At 42.0% G+C, this 21946-nt stretch overlaps 2 protein-coding genes across 3 annotated transcripts; both read right to left on the bottom strand.

Annotated features, from left to right (window-relative positions):
* Positions 1–113: 113 nt before the first annotated feature.
* Positions 114–9312, bottom strand: POLG2 (DNA polymerase gamma 2, accessory subunit). The gene is made up of 8 exons (XM_070740356.1): positions 8519–9312; positions 5373–5481; positions 5163–5268; positions 3792–3962; positions 3498–3638; positions 2939–3019; positions 1016–1116; positions 114–300 (listed from the first exon to the last, which is right to left on the bottom strand). Exons 1-8 carry the CDS (start codon positions 9240–9242, stop codon positions 147–149), a joined length of 1587 nt encoding a protein of 528 aa, XP_070596457.1. The 5' UTR covers positions 9243–9312; the 3' UTR covers positions 114–146.
* Positions 9313–12641: 3329 nt separating this feature from the next.
* On the bottom strand, positions 12642–19887 carry DDX5 (DEAD-box helicase 5). 2 transcript variants are annotated; one of them, XM_070740354.1, is made up of 13 exons: positions 19597–19887; positions 18168–18333; positions 17959–18055; positions 17740–17873; positions 17589–17654; positions 17068–17209; positions 16816–16976; positions 16481–16653; positions 16273–16383; positions 15094–15155; positions 14956–15015; positions 13571–13795; positions 12642–13306 (listed from the first exon to the last, which is right to left on the bottom strand). In XM_070740354.1, the coding sequence occupies exons 1-13, from the start codon at positions 19626–19628 to the stop codon at positions 12933–12935; spliced, it is 1803 nt and encodes a 600-aa protein (XP_070596455.1). In that variant the 5' UTR covers positions 19629–19887; the 3' UTR covers positions 12642–12932. The 2 variants fall into 2 exon arrangements, with proteins under 2 accessions (XP_070596455.1, XP_070596456.1); XM_070740355.1 differs by having other exon boundaries at positions 19621–19782.
* Positions 19888–21946: the final 2059 nt, after the last annotated feature.

Genomic DNA, 21946 nt, shown 5'->3' with positions numbered 1-21946 from the left:
TTCCCACCTCATATGGAAAAAGGACTATTTCAGAAAAGAGAACAACATATTAGAGAAGGCATATTTGATTAAACATATTCTGACCTAAAGAAGTATCATCATTCAGAAAGGTAGGTTCAAAATTGCCTTTATTTATTTTTTTTAAGTCAAGTATTTTTGGCTTTGATTATGAAGTCCTTTAATCTAGATATATGCATTGTTTCTTTCATAGTGGTATCTCTGCTTCGCAATTGTACCAAACCATTCTCTAGTGTAGCATCACTGATCAGGATTGTGAAAAGCACACCCATTTCATCATACCTATCAACAGGAATAAGAACAAAGAGTTACTGTTCAAGGGCATACAGCAGCAGCAGCAGCAAAAAGCATGTATATTTAGGAAAGCATATTTAAGGAATCAATTAGAACAGGTGTCCCCAGCCATAAGGCTGTGGTCCACTACTGCGCTGTGGCCTATTTAGAACTGGGCATGCAAGTAGCAGGCCAGCACGCATAAGCAGTTGAACTTGAACTCATGCAGCCCGGTTCCCCTCCCCACCACTAGACCGCCAAGCCACAAAGGTTGGGGACCAATAAATTAGAGAGTAGATATGATCCATTTAATCATCTAAATTACTTTTCAATTACTTTAACAAATAATTGCTTGCTTTTCAAATGGAGTCCTGAATTCTCAAAAGACTTAAAAAGTACCGGTAGATGGAATTACATTTCACTCCAAATCATAAAATACTTTGCATAAATCTGGTTTAAGTAAGAACTTATCCGTGTAATTTATCCAATAAACCACAATTACAATACTTATTCTGTCAACTCACTAAACTGTATGTTAAGGAATATGATTAAATTCAATTTACAAATAAATGCAGGGGTTTTTTTGGATTTTTTGGTATCTTGAGATGAATTGGTTTGCTCAAAAAGACTTGGAGCAAATTTAACAACTTCACAATGTTATAAATTTTTCAACATTTAACTCTCAACATTACATTCTGAATTATGCCCTCTTTTTCCTCCTTACTTTGTATAGAGCTGCTCCAAAGAAGATTGCATGGTTTCAAGATAGCCAGGCCAAACAGAAATCTCATTTTCTAACAATTCCTTGAACAACTCTTGGCACACCTTTGGGAAAAAATACTTTCTTAAATCAATGAATGAAAAGACAAAACTGTAATGATAAAAAAAGTTTTTATCTGACACTAAGGGGATTAAAATACATTTTATGAGGGGTCCTTGGTGCTCTGAGCTTGTCTGGTTTTTTTTGCAGATGTTTCATTAATGAAACAACTGCAAGAAAACAAGCAAACTTAGGGAGCACCAAGGACCCCTCATTTCAACCCTGAGCTACAAATATCCTTTATAAATACATGATACTTTATGAGTGAAAAAGAAAAATTCCTTGTGCTAACATTGATTCATTTCTTTCAACATATTTTATTTTTAATTTTCCACATTCGTTGCAAAATTCAAGATCTAAACTATTTTTTGTAATTGTATTTTTGTAATGGCAAAAGCCAAGATGGCACAGTGGGTAGAGTGCAATACTGCAGGCCACTAAAGCTGACTGCTAGATCTGCAAGTCAGCGGTTCAAATCTCATCACCGGCTCAAGTTTGACTCAGCCTTCCGAGGTGGCTAAAATGAGGACCTGGATTGTGGGGGCAATATGCTGGCTCTGTTAAAAAGTGCTATTGCTAATGTGTTGTAAGCCGCCCTGAGTCTAAAGAGAAGAGCAGCATAAAAACTCAAACAAACAAACAAACAAACAAACAAACAAACAAATAAATAAATAAGAGGTTCTTAGACGTTCTCTTATGATTCAGGCATTTTGATGTATCTATCTGTATGATGCACTTCTAATATTAAATATAGGTTTACCTACACTAATAACTGTACAGAATTTATAGAGAGCAATATTTGAATCTAGTAGCCAAGAAGCCAAAAAGATTGCAAAAGTGTCAGAGGGGTAAAAAGTTTTCCAGAAGCTATCAGAAGATTTTAGAAAATGGATCAAAATCTTACGCTGCCTGTTAAAATCAGAGTCACAAAATTGGAAATGACCTCATCACCCTGCTCAATGCTCATCACAATAGATCCGCAGAAATATTCAGCTGTTGTGAGTGGGACTGAACTAAGCAATCTAGCCATGTATTTAGATTTAGTCTTTAATAATAAAAATGATATTCAATTTATTTTAGTTACTTGCTTTCCATTTTAGAGCCCCCAAATTAAACCCTATGTGATCAAATGCAGCACGATAATTGGTACAGAAGCTTGACAGAACAATCTTTATAACCCTGGTGAACTCTTAAGTGAGAAACAGAATGGGGATTGTCTGTCCGGTTCTCCTACAATCACATAATATAATTGTGACCTGTGACTCAGTACTAAGGAACATTATTATTATTATTATTTATCAGATTTGTATGCCGCCCCTCTCCGTAGACTCGTAGCAAAAGCTTTTCTAGCGCATACCTAACTTCCATAGATATCAGCTTCAGTGCAGGCAGGTTAACAGGCTGGTGGATCAGAAATATTTCTTCTCCAGACAAAAATATACACTTATGAACTTATGTAATACTGAAATGTATATACCTGTTGAATCTGTATTTGTGAAAGTGGAGGGGGGGGGAAACTTTTTTTGGGGGAAAAATATATTTTCCCTCTACACAGCAGAATCCTCAAAAGATACAGAAAAGCCATATATTCATGAAGTTGTTTTCTTTAATTTTTGTAGAATTAAATTTGCCCTATTGTTACACTATATTTTCCTGAATATATTTATATATTTTCCAGCACTTAAACGTAGATCCTGGCTATTTTTTTTTCTTGGAGAAGGGCTTTTATCTTTTATTAGAGCTTTGGCCAAAATAATTAGATGGAAAGTACTGTAAAAACAATTAAGACATAAAAACTATTTTAAAAATCTTGCTGTGATAGCTCACCTCTCTCAACTCTACTGCTGGGCCCCTTCCCATATCCAAAGCTACTTTGACGGGTGCCAAACACGGGTGAAGCTTAAGGACCTGAAATAAAACATTTTTGAAAATAATGTAAAAATAACAATTGCAAATATTTACAAAGCAGGATGGTTCTTAAAGCTAGTTTCTTTTTTCTCAGAATGCTCCTGTTGGTAACAATGAAGGTGACACTTGCTTAGTCCCTCTGCAACTTCCATGATTTTTTTTCTTCCATGCCTTCAACCTTTAGAATTATTGGGGGGGGGGGGGGAAATACACACACACAGTAGATGGGAAAAGTGGGAAAGGATCAAATATCACTCTGTTTTATTATGGAAAGTTTCTATATCTATCCCACTGAAAGCAACGCAAACTACATTTATATTTTTCAAATTTACAGCAATGGAGTCTTTAATTCTCCAAATCAAATTACTCAAACAGGAGACAGTATTAAACACATTTTCTGAACACAACTGCAAAGGAAGAAGCTTACGCTCACGTTTCCATTTGCACCGACTTAATTCAAATTAGGAATATGAATCACCTGTCTCTGCAGAGCTTTCTTTTTGGTCAAACCATTTTCAGACACTTGCATGCTATCATAAAGGTACGCTAATACTCCACTGTCCAAATTGCCGTTCACGGAGAGGACATGAGGAACGACATGCTTTCGCCCATCTCGACCCTGAAGAAGAAACATAAAAAGGTGCATTCAAGTTAATGTACCCACATTTCAACAATATTGCTCATACGATTATATCAAATGGATGGCATGGGAAGGGAGGGGAAGTGATGGTGCTAACGCAACAATAGCATTAATGTGTTTAATAAAACTTACATGCAATCTTGATACGTTTCCTGGATACATTTGTAATAGTTCATTGTCTCCCAGCATCTGGACAGTTTCTATTGTTTCCTTCCCCCAGGGAAAATTATAATACAGATTGTTTCCTCGTCTTCCTTCTTCATTGTGAGCAGCACTGCTGAAGTTGGATGGGCTTATGGCAAACTATTAAAAAGAAATACAAAAATGCAGGGATTTACTAAGTATATTCCAGGTACACCCAAATTAAGATTATGGGTATTTATTTTAATTCTCAACACAACTGAAAACTCTATGCTTTTCGCTTTGGAAAACAAGACCATATTCATTTAGAAAAAATCTGTTTGGGAAACAACGTACTGTATACCTTAGTGTCATACTAGAGAGACACTGACTGTAATTTTTGCTGATATGGGGAAAAGGTATCTTAATTCTAACACGTTGTAAAAACTTATCTTAACATCCCCTGAAGGAATTGTGAAAAAGTATTATTAAAAATCATTTGAAATTTTTCTGTTTAAATTCCTAATTAATTTTGGACTGTTATCTATTGTATTTTATTTTTTGGTTTGTAGTTGCTGATTTTCGGAACTACTGAGATGAAAAGTAATTCCATTACCATTAGTGTTCTGGTTTCTGGTAGAAATGTAGCTATTAAAAATAACTCTTACTAAATGCAGTATTTCATAAACAAAGAAACTCCATCTTTATTCTCTTCACTTCCTTATTCAAAATGCAGTTCATACTAGCACATTCCTTTTCTCCCGTTATCTCTCTTAATTACATTCCACATGCATTCCTCCCAGCCTTCTCAGTCTACCAAGATTTATGTACTCACAGTATGATTCAAAAACAGCAGAAATGACTGTAAAATAACACAGAATGAATTTGCTCGCTCGGGGAGCTGAACAAAAACACCTTTCATTTTAGCACTACAACATTGAAACTCCACCCTTCTTCCCCACTGGCCCCCTGACGTACCAAATACATCACTCCAGTATTTAACCCATTCCTCCCCTTAATATATTCTTCCAAACACCTGTTCCTTACGTTTTTGGACCCTTCTGAATTTAGGATTGACCCAGCGAACCTCTGTTTCTTCCTCACTAGATTCTGGACTCATAGCAACATCCTGTGGCTGGCCTCCCACCTGTTCTACCTGTAACCCAGAGCCTACCACTAATTCATAAACACTATCTGTATCAGAGTCCTCAAGATTTTCATCATCCTCCAACTGACCAGGAGTATGTACATTAGATTAACATTTAAAGCAGTGATTGGCAAGAATATCCATTTTCCTTTCAACTTTACAGCAGTTTTTTCAGAGGAACCGTTCAATATTTTGATAGTTTTTACACCTAATGTAGGTAAGATCTCTCTAAATACCTTTCTCCACCACTGGAGTCGCTGACGTAACCAATAGCCAAGCCACTGTCCAGCTGTTCTGGCAGAGCTGTACCAAACAAGGGACGCCATTGTCCTTTCACCTGTTCTTTAAAGAATACCAAGAAGAGGTCAACAAATAAACACGTTGTTTTTCTTGCAGAAAAGGGCACATCTTTACAGAAAAGAATTTAGAAATCTAGATTACTGTACCTCATGGGATTTTTGTCGTTTGGATGAAAACACACTCCTATTTGCGCAATTCCAAAAGGCAGTCTCTGGTTTACCAACTCCAGACAATCAATATATTGCTCTAAAGCACCTATCGACATAAATTAATAAACAGTAACAAATGATGCATTACAATATTGAAGGATAATTTCACTTATCTAGAACAGAAACAGCCTGTGGATGATCATATCACGCAAATATGCTATGCACCGATGTTGGTTATGACCTTTAAAGCCCTCCATGGCACTGGACCAGAATATCTCCGAGACCGCCTTCTGCCGCACGAATCCCAGCGACCAATTAGGTCCCACAGAGTGGGCCTTCTCCAGGTCCCGTCAACTAAACAATGTCGGTTGGCGGGCCCCAGGGGAAGAGCCTTCTCTGTGGCGGCCCCGGCCCTCTGGAACCAACTCCCCCCGGAGATTAGAACTGCCCCTACTCTCCTTGCCTTTCGTAAGCTCCTTAAGACCCACCTGTGTCGTCAGGCATGGGGGAACTGAGGCATCTCCCCTGGGCGTACAATTTATGAATGGTATGTGTGTATGTATGTGTGTTAGAAAATGGGGTTTTTTAAATGTTTTTTAGTAGGAATTTAGATTTGTCGCAAACTGTCTTTTTCACTTGTTGTGAGCCGCCCTGAGTCTGCGGAGAGGGGCGGCATACAAATCTAAATAAATAAATAAATAATAAATAAATAAATGTCTCATAGAATCTCATGATTCTAATGCTTGAATATACCATATAATGACCTAATTTCAGAAATAACACTTAACATATCTACATTTTTTATTAATAATTACAATACCATCTCTGTACTGTTAAATTCAAGTTTAAACCAAGCATAGGAACAAAACAGCCACATAATCATAGAAACATAGGGATCCTGGATTAGGCAACAAGTAATTAACCAGAGCACACCAAAATAGCAAAACGTTTATAATTACATTATAATACAAGCTCCTCCTTTTCATGTGGAAAAGTAGCAGCACTCTTATGCATTTTTATCACCTCCCATCTACCTTTTGTGGTAGTGAAGCCACAATCACAACCTCTACCCTTTGTGAAGCCACAACCAATGAAGCCAACCATTAGTACTAAAACAACCTTTATTATACAATTACAGAAAATACAGAAAGTGTGAAAGTACCTCTGCTGTCCCTCTTTTTATTGTCCCCAAAACAAGAGATACTTTATCCCCACCTCTCTTTGGATTTAAGATTTCATTTATCAGGCCTGCCTGGGCTGAAGCTCTCCCTCCTATCTCCCAAGGTCATTTCCACTTGCCATTACACCTTTTTTTACCTTATAGACTCTGCTACCCAAAACCCATGCTTATGCAACTGGTTAACGGAGTGCAGCCTGTTTACAGACCCATGGATGCAAGAACTCCAATTTTTGTAGGTTTCTTTATTGGTGGTATATAGACCTGCTGTCACTGAATGCCTGATCTTGAAACACTATTGGTGATCCACTGCAGACCATGTCCAGATCTCAATTCTTATTTTCTCCCTAGCCTCCTGCATTTCAGGCCTTTTTCCCACGATTAACCGAGCTGTGGCAGTGCAGTGGTTAGAATGCAGTACAGTGATCCCCCGAGTTTCGCGCTCTCGATCATTGCTAATCGCTATATCGCGATTTTTCCACCCGGAACTAAAAACACCATCTGCGCATGCGCGCCCCTTTTTTCTATGGCCACGCATGCGTAGATGGTGGAGTTTGCGTTCCCCAGGCAGATCAGCTGCTGGGCGGCTTCCCTGGGTCTTCCCCCTCTTGCTGGCGGGAGGGCGAGCGGCGGGCATCAGCGAGGAGCCGGGGTTTCCCCTTTGCGTGGGCGGCCAGTAAGACCCCAGCGCCGCTTCCCAGCTGAGTCCCGAAGCCAAACGCGGAAGTTCGCCTTTGCCGTCTGGCTTCAGGACTCAGCTGGGAAGCGGCGCGAGCGAACGGCGTGGGCGGGCGAAGGGCGGGCGAGCGGCAGCGAGGAGTTTGCGTGGGCGGTGGGGAAACCCCAGCGCCGCTTCCCAGCTGAGTCCCGAAGCCAAACGCGGAAGTTCGCCTTTGCCTTCTGGCTTCAGGACTCAGCTGGGAAGCGGCGCGAGCGAACGGCGTGGGCGGGCGAGCGGGCAGGCAGGCGGCGGACAAGCGGCGGGCGGACAAGACAAGCGGCGGGCGTGGCAGCAGCGAGGAGTTTGCGTGGGCGGCGGGGAAACCCCAATCTTCGGCTCCTCGCTGCTGCGGCGGAAGTAAAAACACCATCTGCGCATGCGCAGATGGTGTTTTTACTTCCGCACCGCTACTTCGCGAAGAACCGATTGTCGCGAGGGGTCCAGGAACGGAACCCTCGCGATAATCGGGGGACCACTGTACTGCCAGCTGCAGTTTGATTGTTACCAGGTTCAAGGCTGATTCAGCCACCCATCCTTCCAAATTCAGTAAAATCAGGACCCAGATTGTTGGGAGCAATATGCTTACTTTCTATAAACTGCTTAGAGAAGGCTGAAAAACACTGTGGAGCGGTACTACAAGAGATAGCCACATGTAGGTATCCACACTATCTTCTCCCTACAGGTCTTCTGGAAGGCCGTTAAGACCTGGGTTTTCCAGCAGGCCTGGAATTAGTTTGACTGCAAGTATGTATGGTGTTGATTTTTTTAATGATATCACTGTTTCAATTGTACTGCTGGTTTTATTGTTGTATTTTTATTGCTTTTTTACTATTGTATTTATGACTGTCGTTAGTCACTCTGAGTCCATCTTGGAGTGAGTAGCATTGCATTGCATTGGCATCCTTCAGTAGTCTCGAAAGATCATGGTCTGGATTCCCCAGAGCAGGGGTAAGGAAAGTTGGCTTTTCTATGACTTGTGAACTTCAACTCCCAGAATTCCCAAGCCTATCATGCTAGCTCAGGAATTCTGGGAGTTGAAGTCCACATGTCAAAGAGCCAACTTGGCCTACCTCTGCGCCAGAGCATGAAGCTTGGGTAGGTTAGTGAGCGACATATAAATACAATAAATAAATATAAGTCCAAATGCTACTGCTATTAGAGAGGGCTGTAAAGCAATGGCAAGCGGTGTGTAAATCTAAATGCTACTGCTATTAAAAGTAACCAGCCGCAGAAGCCAGGTTCTACCGTGAAGAAGGTTGTCCCGAAGCATCCCAGAGCGGGCTAGCATTCTCTGCAAGGCGGCCAGCGGCTGCTCTCCGTCCGATGCGGCCTCCCGCAAGGTCTCCCCGACGCTGCGCGGATGCACCAGGCGCAGAAACTCCCCCAGGGGCCCTTGGTCAGCCGCGGGTCCGAGCCGGGCCGGGCCCTCCACGCCTAGCACTTGCTCCCGAAAGACCACCACGGCCTCCCACCACTGAGCGGCCAGGTTCTTCTTCAGCGCCACCCCGAGAGGCCCGAAGGCCGGGTAGTCCCCTCGCAGGTAAGAAGCCCAGGTCCGCGGGTCCTCTCCTCCACCCCGTCGGAGGAAACGCCGCCTCTGACATGCGGCCAAGGCGGCGGCGGCTGCTTCGCCGCATTTCTCGCCCGCATGGTCGGTGCTGCTGCTGCTGCTGCCGCTAGACGTGAAGCAGGAGCGCGACTGGTCCACCGAGGGAACGGCGGAGCCTCGGAAAAGCCTCGACGGCGCTGCCCGACTCCCCTCCAGCAGCTTTGGGCTGGCGAGCTGCTCCCACGAGGCTTCAGGCTGCCTCTCTCCCCGCCTCTTTCGAGAGCGTTTGGGGTGAAGGAAACAGAGGCGCCTACCGGATATGGGGCAAACGGTGCCGCCGCGCCCGCCGCTGTGAGTTACGGAAAGGCCGGTATTTGTAAGGCAGAAGCAGCCCCACCGGGGGCCCCGCCCGAGCCACATGTGAAACGTCCTGGGAGGGAGGGGAACTGATCGGAATGCGCATGCGCCACTGGGGAGGGCTCTCGCAGAGGGGGAGAGCCGGGAGCGCCGCCCGAGCCACATGTAGGAAACGTCCTGGGAGGCACTGGTTGGATACGCCTGCGCTGTTTGGAGGGCACTCGCGGAGGGAGGGAGTGGCCGCTGGTGCGTCACCGCTGTGCCTCACACGTTTGGCAACACTGACGACCGCGCGCGGAGGCTTTCGGGCGATGCTGAACTACAATTCCCGGCATACTTCGCTGTTAGCCATGCCGCCTGGAGGGGTTGCTGGAGATTTGTCTCCCCCATCGGGCTTTCGGCAGGGCTCTAATCTTTCGGGGGGTTTTGAGGCGGAAGTGAAAGCTGTCAGCACAAATTAATGAGAGATTTGAGTGATACTCGCCATGCCCTCATCCAGTTAATTAACAATTAAAGGAAGCTAACAGATACTGATCTATAGCAATAGCATTTAGACTTATATGCCGTTTCCGAATGCTTTTACAGCCCTCTCTAAGCTGTTGAGTCAGCCTATTGCTCCCAACAATCTGGATTTTACCGACCTCGGAAGGATGGAAGGCTGAGTCAACCTTGACTCTGATCTGTTTTGACTGAGAAGCCTCCCGGCATAAGGCTACAAGTCGTATTTTTCATAGGGCAATTTTGTTGGGTTGGCCTTCAGACCTTTTATCTACCATTAGAGCCTGCATTACTTTCAGCAGCCCACAGGGACGGCACGTCTGTGGTTAACACACTTTTCCGAAAAGGACTAGATGTATTTCAATATAATCTATTGACCACAATTGAGCTCAACATTTCTCGCATTAAGGCGGTTATCGTTGAAGTGAATCATGCGGTCACTAAGCAAAACTGATTTTCCTCTTTGACTTGTAAGCTGGGAAGGTCACAAATGGTGATTGCATGGCCCTGCAGGGCAGTACAAGTACAATCATCCTAAATGCACACCAGTTGCCAAGTGCCAAAAATTATGTGATCTTGGAGAAATTGCTGTGGTTATGTGTGAAAACCAGCCATCTTTCTTTTCAGTGCCACTGCAACTCTGAATGGTCACTAAACAAATGGTTTGAAGGATAAAACTACGGTACATTTGTTCAATTCTCTGAATTCTCAACAGGCATCTTTGGGAAAGTAAGAATCCAAAACATAATGGAAGACAACAGGCTAGGGAAGGTAGACATAAACTGTTCTAATTTTCCATTTCGCAACCATCACTAATTATCTTTATCAGCCCTGCAAGGATTGAAAGTCTCTTCCTCTCCTTAATCTAACATGCACTATAGGATTATACTGTTCATGAAAGATGGAAGTGCAGTGCATTAGATTTAAACACTTCAGCTAGAAATTGGTATCCACATTAGATTGATGTTATACTCTTCCTGTGTCCATTTACTGTGTTTCCAATTTGTGTTGCTTTAAAGTTGGCTTTAATCCAAAGTACCTTATGTAAATGGATGCTATCGGATTTGAACTTGTTCAGAATCTCTCTGTTATATAGTCTCAGTACTCCAAGATTGTGATAGGGTAATTTACAATTGCACACCCCTGGAACATATGTATTATAGTTTTAATCTTCACTTGGTAAATCTATTGGATTGAACAGGCCTGGTTTCACAATAGTATCTGTAATATTTCATTAGCAACCAAACTGCAGTGATGCAGATACAAAGATTTAATAGTTAAGATGTAAAATTTTTAAACCTTATTAATGATGTGTTTGGTTAGTGATTAAGATATCAAGCTGGAAACCAGGAGACATTTAATAGAATGGTGTTTTTCATTATTGAAACAGGTAATTGTAGCCCAAAATCAAGTTAGTAAAATTTAGTTACGGTATATAGCCGACCAAAAGGCAATATTGTCTGTTTCTGAAGGGCAAAGGTTTGGGAGATGTTATTTAGCCTTCTAAAGATTCAAGATAGCAATAAAATATATTCAGTTTAATCCATTTGGGGGGGGGGGGGAGACAACCTACCTCAGGAGGGGAAAAGCTACATTTTATATCCATGTAGAGCCAGCTACATACAGGCTACATTAAAGTTACAATGATCACTCTCAACTACCATGAAAAAAGTCTATAAACAAAGGACTGTTTTATATTGCAAATAAAAAAATTGGTCAAAATCTGTGTGATATGTATCAGAATGTTTTCAGTTATATTTAAAATCACATCTGTACTTTGCATTTCGTATTTTCCATGAGGCCTGCGTATTTTAAGGTTATAGGTTTCAAAAGTGAAGATAAATACTTCAGTATTATTTGAATGCTTAAGGCTAATTTTAAATAACTAGGTTCTTGTCCCCATGCCAATATTATTTTACGAATTCATTTATCTCCTTGAACATCTGGAAACCTAATATGCAAATTAAGATTTGGGTTGACACAATCGGTGACTCAACAGGCCAGAGGAAAATTTCTATCATGCAAGAGAATCACATTATGGGCAAGTTGAAACATTAACTCAAATATTTACATTTACCTGAAGCACAATTTTTTTTAACATACTGGATATTTAAGCCCAACTTTAGATTCATCATGGGTCAATGCTGTAGACTGGGAGATTTGAGTGCTAATCCTAGCTTTAAACACAAAACCAACTGACGGCCTTGGGCCAGTCACTTTGTCAGTCCTAGGAGACAGGCAATGTTGTCAAAAACTGCACTCAGCTTTATGGTTACATTTAGAACAGGAGTCATCAACCTTTGGACTTCAGGGACCACTACTCATAATTTTAAATCCCATGGACCACTATTTTTTTTTTTAAAAAAAGATAAAGTAGTATTCAGTGCAATATTAAAAAATGTAAAATAATTTTTCTGCAAACCACCAACATTTTCTTAAAACACTCTCAAAAACATTCCCAAAACCATTTTAGGCCTGTAAACATCTGAAGATGTAATCTGCCCATATCAGGAATCTAGGTGGTTCACATTGCAGAGAACAATAAGTGTGGGACATAAAAACAGCAATCCAGTATAGTAGAACCTTTACTACAGACATTTTTTAAATTAAAAGGTATGTTTTCATGAGAAAATTTAGTATCAGTTTGAATTATTCCCCAAAATTCAGAAACCTAGTTATCTTTGTTGAAGGTTCAACTTGCCAAGTTAACAGCCTATTTCCCATGAAGTTGCACAAAGCAATGCTGAGAGAAAGAAGCAAAAATATTTTCCAATCACATAATTAATCAGTTGCTGATCATCCTCATCTGAGAATTGCCAAGTCAGTCTCAAAAGGGCTTGAAAACGATACAGGTAGTTCTTTATTTGGTTTCCAAAGATGTCACAGCCACTGCATCAAATGTGTCCTTTGTAGCATTAACTAGCTTTGGATTAGACCAAGACAATCACTCAATTACCAAGGAAATTGTTTTGAAATACCTTTATTGGAAGGCCATGCAATGCCTCCAGTTGCTGTTATTTCAAATCACTGTACATTTACTTTGTGAAAACACAGTCTGCATTTTCTAGTACAAAAAACTAAAAATCATTCAAGGAATGTAGAGAATATTCAACTTAAATAGCGGAAAAAGTGCACCATTGTTACTGCTGCACTGCAGACCTTTCTGCATGTTCCATAAGATATTAAATAACTATCTTTTCTCAACACACAATATAAAGAGCAATTATGAAAAACAAGACATTTAAATAGACTAAGTTATTGGGTATAACTTGCTGGCATTGGATAACCTATCATTGGCGTACCACCAGTTGTAGGATATGCATACTGTTGTTGGTTCATTGCACTGTGCATGTTTGCCATGTTACTTCCATACTGCTGGTCGTAGCCATTTTGATAGGCTGCAGTGCCAGCCCTAAATCCACCTTGCATGCCAGCTGTTCCAAAGCTGCTACCAAAGGTAGTTCCGTTACCAAAACTTTGAGCACCAAAGCCACCATTCTGTGCTTTTGCTCCAAAGTCTCTCTTGCCCACTGCACCATAGGTTCTTTCAAAGTTTTCCCTTTCTCTAAAACCAAATCCACCTCTTTTACCCGCAGAGTATCTGTCACGGCGGTCCCCTCTGGAACGACCTGTAAAAATGAAAAAGCAAATTAACAGGAGCTTCCCCTATTCCCAAGTATCTTCCTCCAAAGGAGCACTTTTTGAAGACTTGCATTACTTCCCATTCAATAGATACAAACATGCTCACATTCAACACATCCCTACATAGTACAATTAAAGTATTAACAATGTATCTTTGCCAACCACCATTACCAAACATCTCTATTTCACGCACTGAAATATTTAAGCCAAAAGGCAATTAAGAATCAATGGGTTACGTAAGTCATAATTACCTGAGCCTCTGTCTTCAACCAACTGGAGCAATTTGGGATTGATTGCTTGATTAGCTTCACGAAGTACAGAGATGAGGTCGCTTACTTGTTTTATATTATTAGGTGTGAAAAATGTGTATGCTGTGCCTGTTTTGGTGCTGCGGGCAGTTCGTCCAATTCGGTGGATATAGTCCTCAGAGGAGTTTGGGTAGTCATAATTGATGACAAATTTCACATCTTCCACATCTGTAAAATGTTGCAGTGCAGCAAAAGCAATGTACAAAATTTTGCACACCACAACAGCCAGATGAAAAAGCAAGTTAGATAGTAACAGATCTTAAGATGGTAACTGCTGAAAATAATGTTAATTATTCCAAAAAGAAAAAAAGAAAAGAAAAATTGAGCATCGATGTATTTTCCCCTCTGAACTTCTTTGTAATTTATCCCATGATCTAAATCCTTACCAGAGTGCCCCTACAAGTCAAGTGACATCTGAACGCTTCTTGCAGTAGGACCAATAAGTTCACAGTAGCCTCTTCATGTGCTCCCAAGGACCTCACTTTAAACATGAGGTCTTGCCACGCACCAGAAGCTCAAAAAGAGGGCCACACTGCTCATCTTGCCAAGACCTTTTAACCGCAGCTGCAAGAAAAACATACCTGTCCCCGAAAGGTCATCAAGTTGTTTTCATGCACTGTGTCTCGTCTAGGCAAGAGCTTCCAAGAAGCCAGCGTTCACTTGAGTGTCTCTCTCTCTGGCAGGTCTCGACATGACGGTTAGGGTATAGGTGACGGAGGAACTCCAGGTTTGAAAAGCCACTTTGCTTTCCCACCCCAACTTGTAAATGAGAGGTGGACTTTCAAATTTCATGTGCCAGTACTCACCAATTTGTTCAAGGCTCAGTACATTTTAAAGCTGCTCTCTCCATTTCAAAGGTTGGGGAAAAAATACCACTGAAGTTTGATTATTCTTCAACATTTCAGCAAACTCACTGAAATCCAAAGACTCACGGACCACAGCAAACAATATGCACACAGACTAAACAGCAGTGTACCATGGCAAGTCATGCAAAGCATGGAACAGTAGAAATAACCGGGCAAAAGTGAACCGTGAATGAAGCTACCGTTTGAGAGAACAGTGTATGGGACCGTAGTTTTAGTCTTTGCCTTTTGAAGATTACTGGCACACAATGATCAACTTTCACCTCTCTATTGGACTGGAAGCGTCCAGACGATCACTTCCACTAGACCTCCATCCCCCTCGAGTCCTCCGATAGTCATGCCTAGGCCTTGCCACAAAGACTGCACCTTTATGTGAAAAAACTTAGAAAAACGCAGAGGTTAAAGAAAGCAATTAACTTTCTTTAAAAAAAAAACTGTGCATCACCCAAGACTAGTTATACTAACCTAAACCTCTGGAGGCAACATCTGTAGCAATCAGAATAGGAGCCTTCCCATGTTTGAATTCTGCAAGAAAATGGCCGTGTTAGTTTTCTTCTCACTAAGTATTTTACAGAATTATTGTTTATTATCCTTTTTACTCACCATTTAAAACCCAGTCTCTCTCCTGCTGACTTTTGTCACCATGGATACCCATTGCTGGCCACCTGCAATTATAGTTATCATCATATACCAAATGGAGCTCTTGCCTCACAATTAGGAAAGAGATAGGTAAGAAGCAGATGTAGGATCTCCAGCTTTGGCAGGGGGTTGGACTAGATGACCGGCAAGGTCCCTTACAACTCTCTCAATCTGTTAAAAGCTCACCGATAGTGCCATTTGACACATCAGATACCTTCATCTTACAAACGCCTCGTCATACAAACTTTTCGAGATACAAACCCGGGGTTTAAGATTTTTTTGCTCTTCTTACAAACTATTTTCACCTTACAAACCCACCACCGCCACTGAGATGCCCCGCCTCCGGACTTCTGTTGCCAGCGAAGCACCTGTTTTTGCGCTGCTGGGATTCCCGAGGCTCCCCTCCATGGGAAACCCCACCTCCGGACTTCTGTGTTTTGTGATGCTGCAGGAAAATCCCAGTAGCGCAAAAACGGGATCCTCAGTGAAATCGCAGCATTGCAAAAACAGACGTCCGGAGGTGGGGTTTCGAGGACTTCGGTGTTTTTGCGATGCTGCGATTTCACTGAAGCTCCCTTCGCTGGGAAACCCCACCTCCGGACTTCCGTTGCCAGCAATGCTGGGATTCCCTTGCAGCATTGCAAAAACACAGAAGTCCGGAGGTGGGGTTTCCCATGGAGGGGAGTCTCAGGGAATCCCAGCAGTGCAAAAACGGGCGCTTCGGCTGGCAAAAGGGGTGAATTTTGGGCTTGCACGCATTAATCGCTTTTCCGTTGATTCCTATGGGAAACATTGTTTCATCTTACAAACTTTTCACCTTAAGAACCTCATCCCAGAACCAATTAAGTTTGTAAGACAAGGTATCACTGTATAGAATTCCTGCACAAATATATATTTCATTTTGTGCAGGAATGAATAGCTGTGTTGGCTCTTAATTAAAGAGCATATGACAGTACTTCTTTATACAAGACACAGTATCCAATTAGATCTCCTTTCTTAGTACTCAATTTCCAGCAATAAGGCTAGAGAAAAGCTATAGGAATGGACTAGGAGCTAAATGTAAAAATATTAGAGAAGATGGAGATTAATTCAGGCATATAAAGCCTAGTCCTTCAAATTATTTTAAAGAAAGGTATAGCTTACCCATCTCTCCTCATTTTTCTTGTTAAATCATCACATCTTCTTTTAGTCTCCACAAACACAATTGTCTTATTTTCTTTTTCGCTCATAATTTCTTCCATCAATCGAATAAGCCTATTACAATAAAAGTATTTAGTGATAAAATTGATTTCAAGTATACCCAATAAAATCTATGCCACTATTATGAAGAAAGTCAATCAAATTTGCTTACTTGTCATCCTTCTCTACATCGTGACAAACATCCACTATCTGCAGAATGTTGTGGTTTGCACTTAGTTCCAATGCCCCAATGTTGATGTGTACATATTCTTTTAAGAAGTCTTCTGCAAGCTGCCTAACTTCTTTAGGCCATGTTGCACTCCACATCAGTGTCTGCCTATCAGGCTAGAAGTAAATAACAATGTATGTGACCTGGTGTATAAGTCTTAAGTGGTATTGCTATTAGCTACTTCAATCATCGCATTCTACAGAACCTGGAATAAGCATTTTCCAAGGCAGAATTACCTATCATTCAGCACATTATTAAGAATGAATATTGATACTTACTCTAATCTGTTCGACAATTTTTCGGATCTGAGGTTCAAATCCCATGTCAAGCATTCTGTCAGCTTCATCAAGAACAAGGTAAGTGCATCTCCTTAGGTTGGTTTTGCCAGCTTCTAAAAAATCTATGAGTCTACCAGGTGTTGCAATGCAGATTTCTACACCTGAAAGTAATAATAAATGTGGTGGATACAGAGTTCTATCATTTCCTAAATCATGCTTAGGAGAAATCTGCTAAACAATCCTTTTTAATACCTCTCTCTAGATCACGTATTTGTGGTCCCTTTGGAGCACCTCCATAAATACAAGTAGACTTTAAACGGCAAGCTCTACCATATTCTGCAGCCACCTGCTGCACTTGCTGAGCCAATTCTCGAGTTGGTGCCAGCACCAGACACTATGGAGAGAAATACAAATACAAAATTAAGAAAAAATTACTGAACTTGTTGCTAAGTTATAGTTAAGTTATAATACAATATGCACTTAGTTGTATTCAAAACAAACCCATTGATATCAATAGCTTTTTAGTTACAATCAAATTAACATGTATCATTTCACTGATTACAGGCTGGAAGGTAAGTTACTTCATTTAAGAGATGCCTTGAAATATTATTTGATTTTAAAAGGTAATGCTAAAATTTAACTGATTATATTTTCCCACTCAGAAATAACCAAATTTCAACTTAATCCTACCAAGAATGCAATTGTATTACAGGGACAATCAAAATTAGCTTCATCTCCTTCCCAAAATAAGGGTCATAGGTTCAAATACTTACAATAGGCCCATCTCCTCTCTCTAGGAATGGTTGATGATTTATATGTACTATGGCTGGCAACAAATACTATTAAGGAAAAGAGAACAGATAATTATTAATCCTGTTAACAACGTTTCATTAAGATATGTCAAGAAGAGCAGCAATTACTCACAGACAATGTCTTTCCTGATCCAGTTTGTGCTACACCAACCATATCTAGTCCACTCAAAGCAACAGGCCAGCCTTGCGCCTGAATAGCAGTTGGTTCTGTAAAGTTTTGTCTCTGGATTACTTCCATAACATTGGCTAGAAGATAAAACACCCATGTAATTAACAGTCCAAAAATCCATTTTAAAATAGTTAGGCTGCATTACCAGTATTATATTCTTACCAGGAAAATTAGCTTCATAAAAATACATAACTGGTTTGGGGCAGTTATGGCCTTTAACAGTGATTTCTTTGCCCGCTCTATATTGTTCAATCTCTTGCTGCAAAGATAGCAAAATATAATGTCAATGGATAATATTTACAAAAACCAATATTGCTTTCTAGACTACAATCTTACTACAAGAACTTAAAAATACAAGCTATGTTCCATACCATGGAACGCCGGGCAACATCGGGATGCTCCTGATAGAAATTTTTTTCAAATTTAGGAAGCTCATCTAGATTCCATTTCTTCTTGGTAAGCTTTTCTCCGGGATTTCCGAATTTCTTGCCCCCCAAAGATCCCCCTCTACTTCCTCCAAAACGAGGGCCACCAAACCTGCAGAGGTAAATTACAAAAAGAAAAAAAGAAAGCTTAAGCCACAATGTTTTTCTTACAAAAGCCAAACTTTTGTTACCGCACTATTTTATCATCAAAAAACCTCAAAAGCAAAACCTCAAAAGCTAGCACAACCAGAGAAATCAGCCGGAAAGGGGGGGGGGGGGAGCACACTACAAACTATATACAGCATCTCCCAAACAAACGTCTTAATTGTTTGGAACTCCCTCTCTGCGTCAGACTCTGAAGTGGGCGGAAAAGAATTACGAAACCTACCCGAAGCTGGGCTTTTCGAGCAACGGGATTGTTCCTTTAAGAGATTACTAAAAAGGCTGCTCTCGGCACGGCGTGGGAGGGGAGGCCTGTGCGCAGGCGCTATACCAAAGGGGGTTTCTTTTCAAAGCCCCCGACCGCTATGAGGGAAAAGCCGCGTCGCCCCTTCAGCGCAAATAAAAATCAGACTCTCTGCCCCCGACATTCCCTTTTTCTCCGTCTGCGCCACGGCGCAAAACAAGAAGCGATGGCGGGGGGCCGAAGGGGGCGGCCGGTGCTGCGCCCTCCCACTCACAAAAGGGAATTCGGGTCCAGAGGGGGTTTCTCCTCTCTCGTCTTTTTGTTTTGTTTTGTTTTCCATCGACGCCACATTTGCCGTTCGGCGCGTCCATTTTAACGCCGGGGCGGGGATAAAAGAGAACGGAGGCAGGCGGAGAGGAAGAACAAAGAAGACGACGACAGTAGCGGCCGCCGCCGGCATTTTGATTTTCCTCTCAGCCACCGCATGGCGGGGCTAACCATTAACACAGCCGGGGACCATTTCCCCCCCCCCCTTTAGACATAAGGGAACCGCTTTCGACGAAAAGGCGGCCGAGACGGGGCTTTTCATCGCACGGCTTCCTTCCATCCACACACACCCTCCATTCCGGCTCCTCCTCATTCCCTTTTCTTCCCGCCAACGCCGTCCATCAGCCTCCCCCCCCCCCCAAAAAAGTCCTACCGCCTCTTCCTCCTCCTCTCCCCCTTCCCGCGGCCTCGATTTCTCGAAGCGCTCGGCTCTCCTTCCAGAGAGGCCTCGGGCGCCGACTGTTTCTCCCCCACCGCCAACCACTCTCCCCTTTCCCGTCGCGCGCGCGGCGCTGGGGTAAAAAAACGGCGGGTTAAAAACCCTCCGCCGCCATTTTAACGCCCAGCTTTGCCACCCGGCACAAGAAATGGCTGAGCCTCGGATAGGAGCCGAGCCTACCCAACCGAGCCCCCACGGCTCACCCGCGGTCCCTCTCACTGGAATACCCAGGCATGTTGACGACAACGGCGACGAGCGCGGCCTTTAAAACAGCGGACGGGTTGGGGGGGAATCGAGAAGTCCGCAACCGAAATTGAAGCCGATGACGAGGGCGACTGAATGGGGAGTGGCCGAACAGCCGGATGCCGGTTATATAGCCGGCACCGCCGCGAATGTCGGGAAGCCGGCTCCTGACGTCACTGAAGGGCCCGCCCACTTCTGCTGCGCTCTACGTTCTGGCTCGAAAGGCTGAAAGGCTCGCTTCGTTTTTCCTCGGAGGCGGGGCTTAGGGAGGCGAGCGTGGCGCGTGCGCTGTAGCCTATGAGCTCAGCAAGAGTCTTTCTGTGAGCTGGTGGGCTGGCGAGGCTGGCGACAAACGGAAAAACCCCGGCCATGATGACGTCACTCCGGCTCTGTAATGTCGGGCTTGCTTTTAAAAGGCTTTACCCTTTCCTCAATTCGCCTGCTTTTCGTTTCGTGCCACGCCTGTTCAGATCCTATAACGTGTGGTCTTTTATCTTTATTTGTTTATTTTGTCAATCACATATAAGGTTACAGAGAAAGTATAAACATGATTGCGAATACATAAAATATATAAGCATGGTTATGAACACATGAGATGGTTAAGAATACATCGGGACATTAGGACAGGGACGGTAAGCATGTTGGTGTTTTTAAAATAATTTAAGCAAAAGGGCCAGTGTCTTGTTAAACTCAAGCTGCTGAGCATCCTGGATTTCTGTGCAACTTTATCAAAAAGTCCCTTACCACTCAACCCAGTACTCCACCAACTCAAACCCTAAAAAGAATCACAGTACTATACACCCAAGTGTATCTCAGAAACCACCAACAAACTACTACAATCACATGGAATCAGCACAGCACACAAGCCAACTAAAGCCCTTCAAAACATCCTAAACAAACCAAAAAAACTCAGTAACGCCAGAAGAAAAACCAGGAGTCATCTACAACATTCAATCTCCAATGTAAGACCTTTAATGTAGGATAAATAGGTACAAGACTAGCAGAACACATCCATGAACACTAGCAGTCAGAAGAGGTGATGAAAATTCTTTATAATTTTGCATCATGGACAGATTTAACCACAGTTTCAGTTGGGAAAATGACAATCCTAGAGGAGGCCAAATCCAAAAATGCCAGGGAATTTCTAGAAACCTGACACTCTTGACATATTAGCCATCAATAGACACATGGACATTAACAATATCTATAGACTACAAAAGAGATAATCAACCAGCTAAGTTAAGGGGCGTGCATAAGTGCACCACTGTTCTATTGTCTTCTATCATTACTTTTTATCATTACTTATCTAATGTTTTATTTGTACAAATTACAATCCTATAATTGTTTGACAAATAAATAAATAATAAAGGAACAAAAAGATGTTTCCACCAGCAATTAGCACTTAGATCAGCATAAATTAGTTCCAAGATTAACATTAAATCAAGAATCAAGCGAACAATATCCCCATCAAGAAACCTCCAAAGACACAACAGTAAACTGTCCCACTAAATAATCTCTGTCTCTTCCGCCACTGAAGGGGCAAGCTACCAGAATACAGAATAGAATAATAGAATTGGAGATCTTCTAGTCCAACCCCCACCCTACGCCGCTTAGGCAGGAAACCCTACATCAGTTCAAACAAATGGTTATCCAACCTCTTCTTAAAAACTGCCAGTGTTGGAGCATTCAAAACTTTTGGAGACAAGTTGTTCCATTTATTAATTGTTCTAGCTGTCAGAAAATTTCTCCTCAGTTCTAAATTGCTTCTCTCCTTGATTTAGTTTCCACCCATTGCTCCTACCCTCAGGTGCTTTGGAGAATAGTTTGGCTCCCTTTTTTTGGTGGCAACCCTTGAGGTATTGGAACAGTGTTATCATGTCTCCCCTACTCCTTCTTTTCATTTAACTGGACAATCCTTACACTCATAATGTTGCTAGTTTGGGTAATGAAATGTCTACAAGAAAACAAACAAGCTCAGAGGGCAGCAAGGAACTCCTCCACCCCATTTTGGATTCTGGTTCTGCTTTCATGCTTATCTAATGTTCAGTTCTGCTTATTTAATGGATCTAGCATTCCTATATAACTGAATGATCTCCCTTGGATGCATACATGGTTGTTTCTATCACCAGTTTTGCTCTGACATATGACTTTGTCATATGGTCATTGTCCTTTATTGTGCAATCTGTTCCATGCCGGCAACATAGTATTATAGTATTTGCAAGGCATGTTTATGAATGAAGCAGAGTTCAGGAAGCACAGCCACCTCCCTAGAAATCAGCAAAACTTTCACGTCTAAACTCTGTTTTGGCA

This window comes from Erythrolamprus reginae, chromosome 2 (assembly GCF_031021105.1).
Source record: "Erythrolamprus reginae isolate rEryReg1 chromosome 2, rEryReg1.hap1, whole genome shotgun sequence".
Classification (NCBI taxonomy): Eukaryota; Metazoa; Chordata; class Lepidosauria; order Squamata; family Dipsadidae; genus Erythrolamprus; species Erythrolamprus reginae.
This window is presented reverse-complemented; position numbering and strand designations above follow the sequence as displayed.

Excerpts from the sequence above, each read along its gene's own strand:
- POLG2 (XM_070740356.1), bottom strand. The coding sequence starts at position 9,242 with ATGTGGCTCGGGCGGGGCCCCCGGTGGGGCTGCTTCTGCCTTACAAAT. Across the intron at positions 3,963-5,162 it reads GACTCCAGTGGTGGAGAAAG|TTTGCCATAAGCCCATCCAA; the intron begins GTATTTAGAGAG and ends TCTTTTTAATAG. Across the intron at positions 1,117-2,938 it reads CAGCAGTAGAGTTGAGAGAG|GTGTGCCAAGAGTTGTTCAA; the intron begins GTGAGCTATCAC and ends TTTTTCCCAAAG.
- DDX5 (XM_070740354.1), bottom strand. The coding sequence starts at position 19,628 with ATGCCTGGGTATTCCAGTGAGAGGGACCGCGG. Across the intron at positions 18,056-18,167 it reads ATGTTGCCCGGCGTTCCATG|CAAGAGATTGAACAATATAG; the intron begins GTATGGAACATA and ends CTATCTTTGCAG. Across the intron at positions 16,654-16,815 it reads AAATTGTCGAACAGATTAGA|CCTGATAGGCAGACACTGAT; the intron begins GTAAGTATCAAT and ends ATTTACTTCTAG.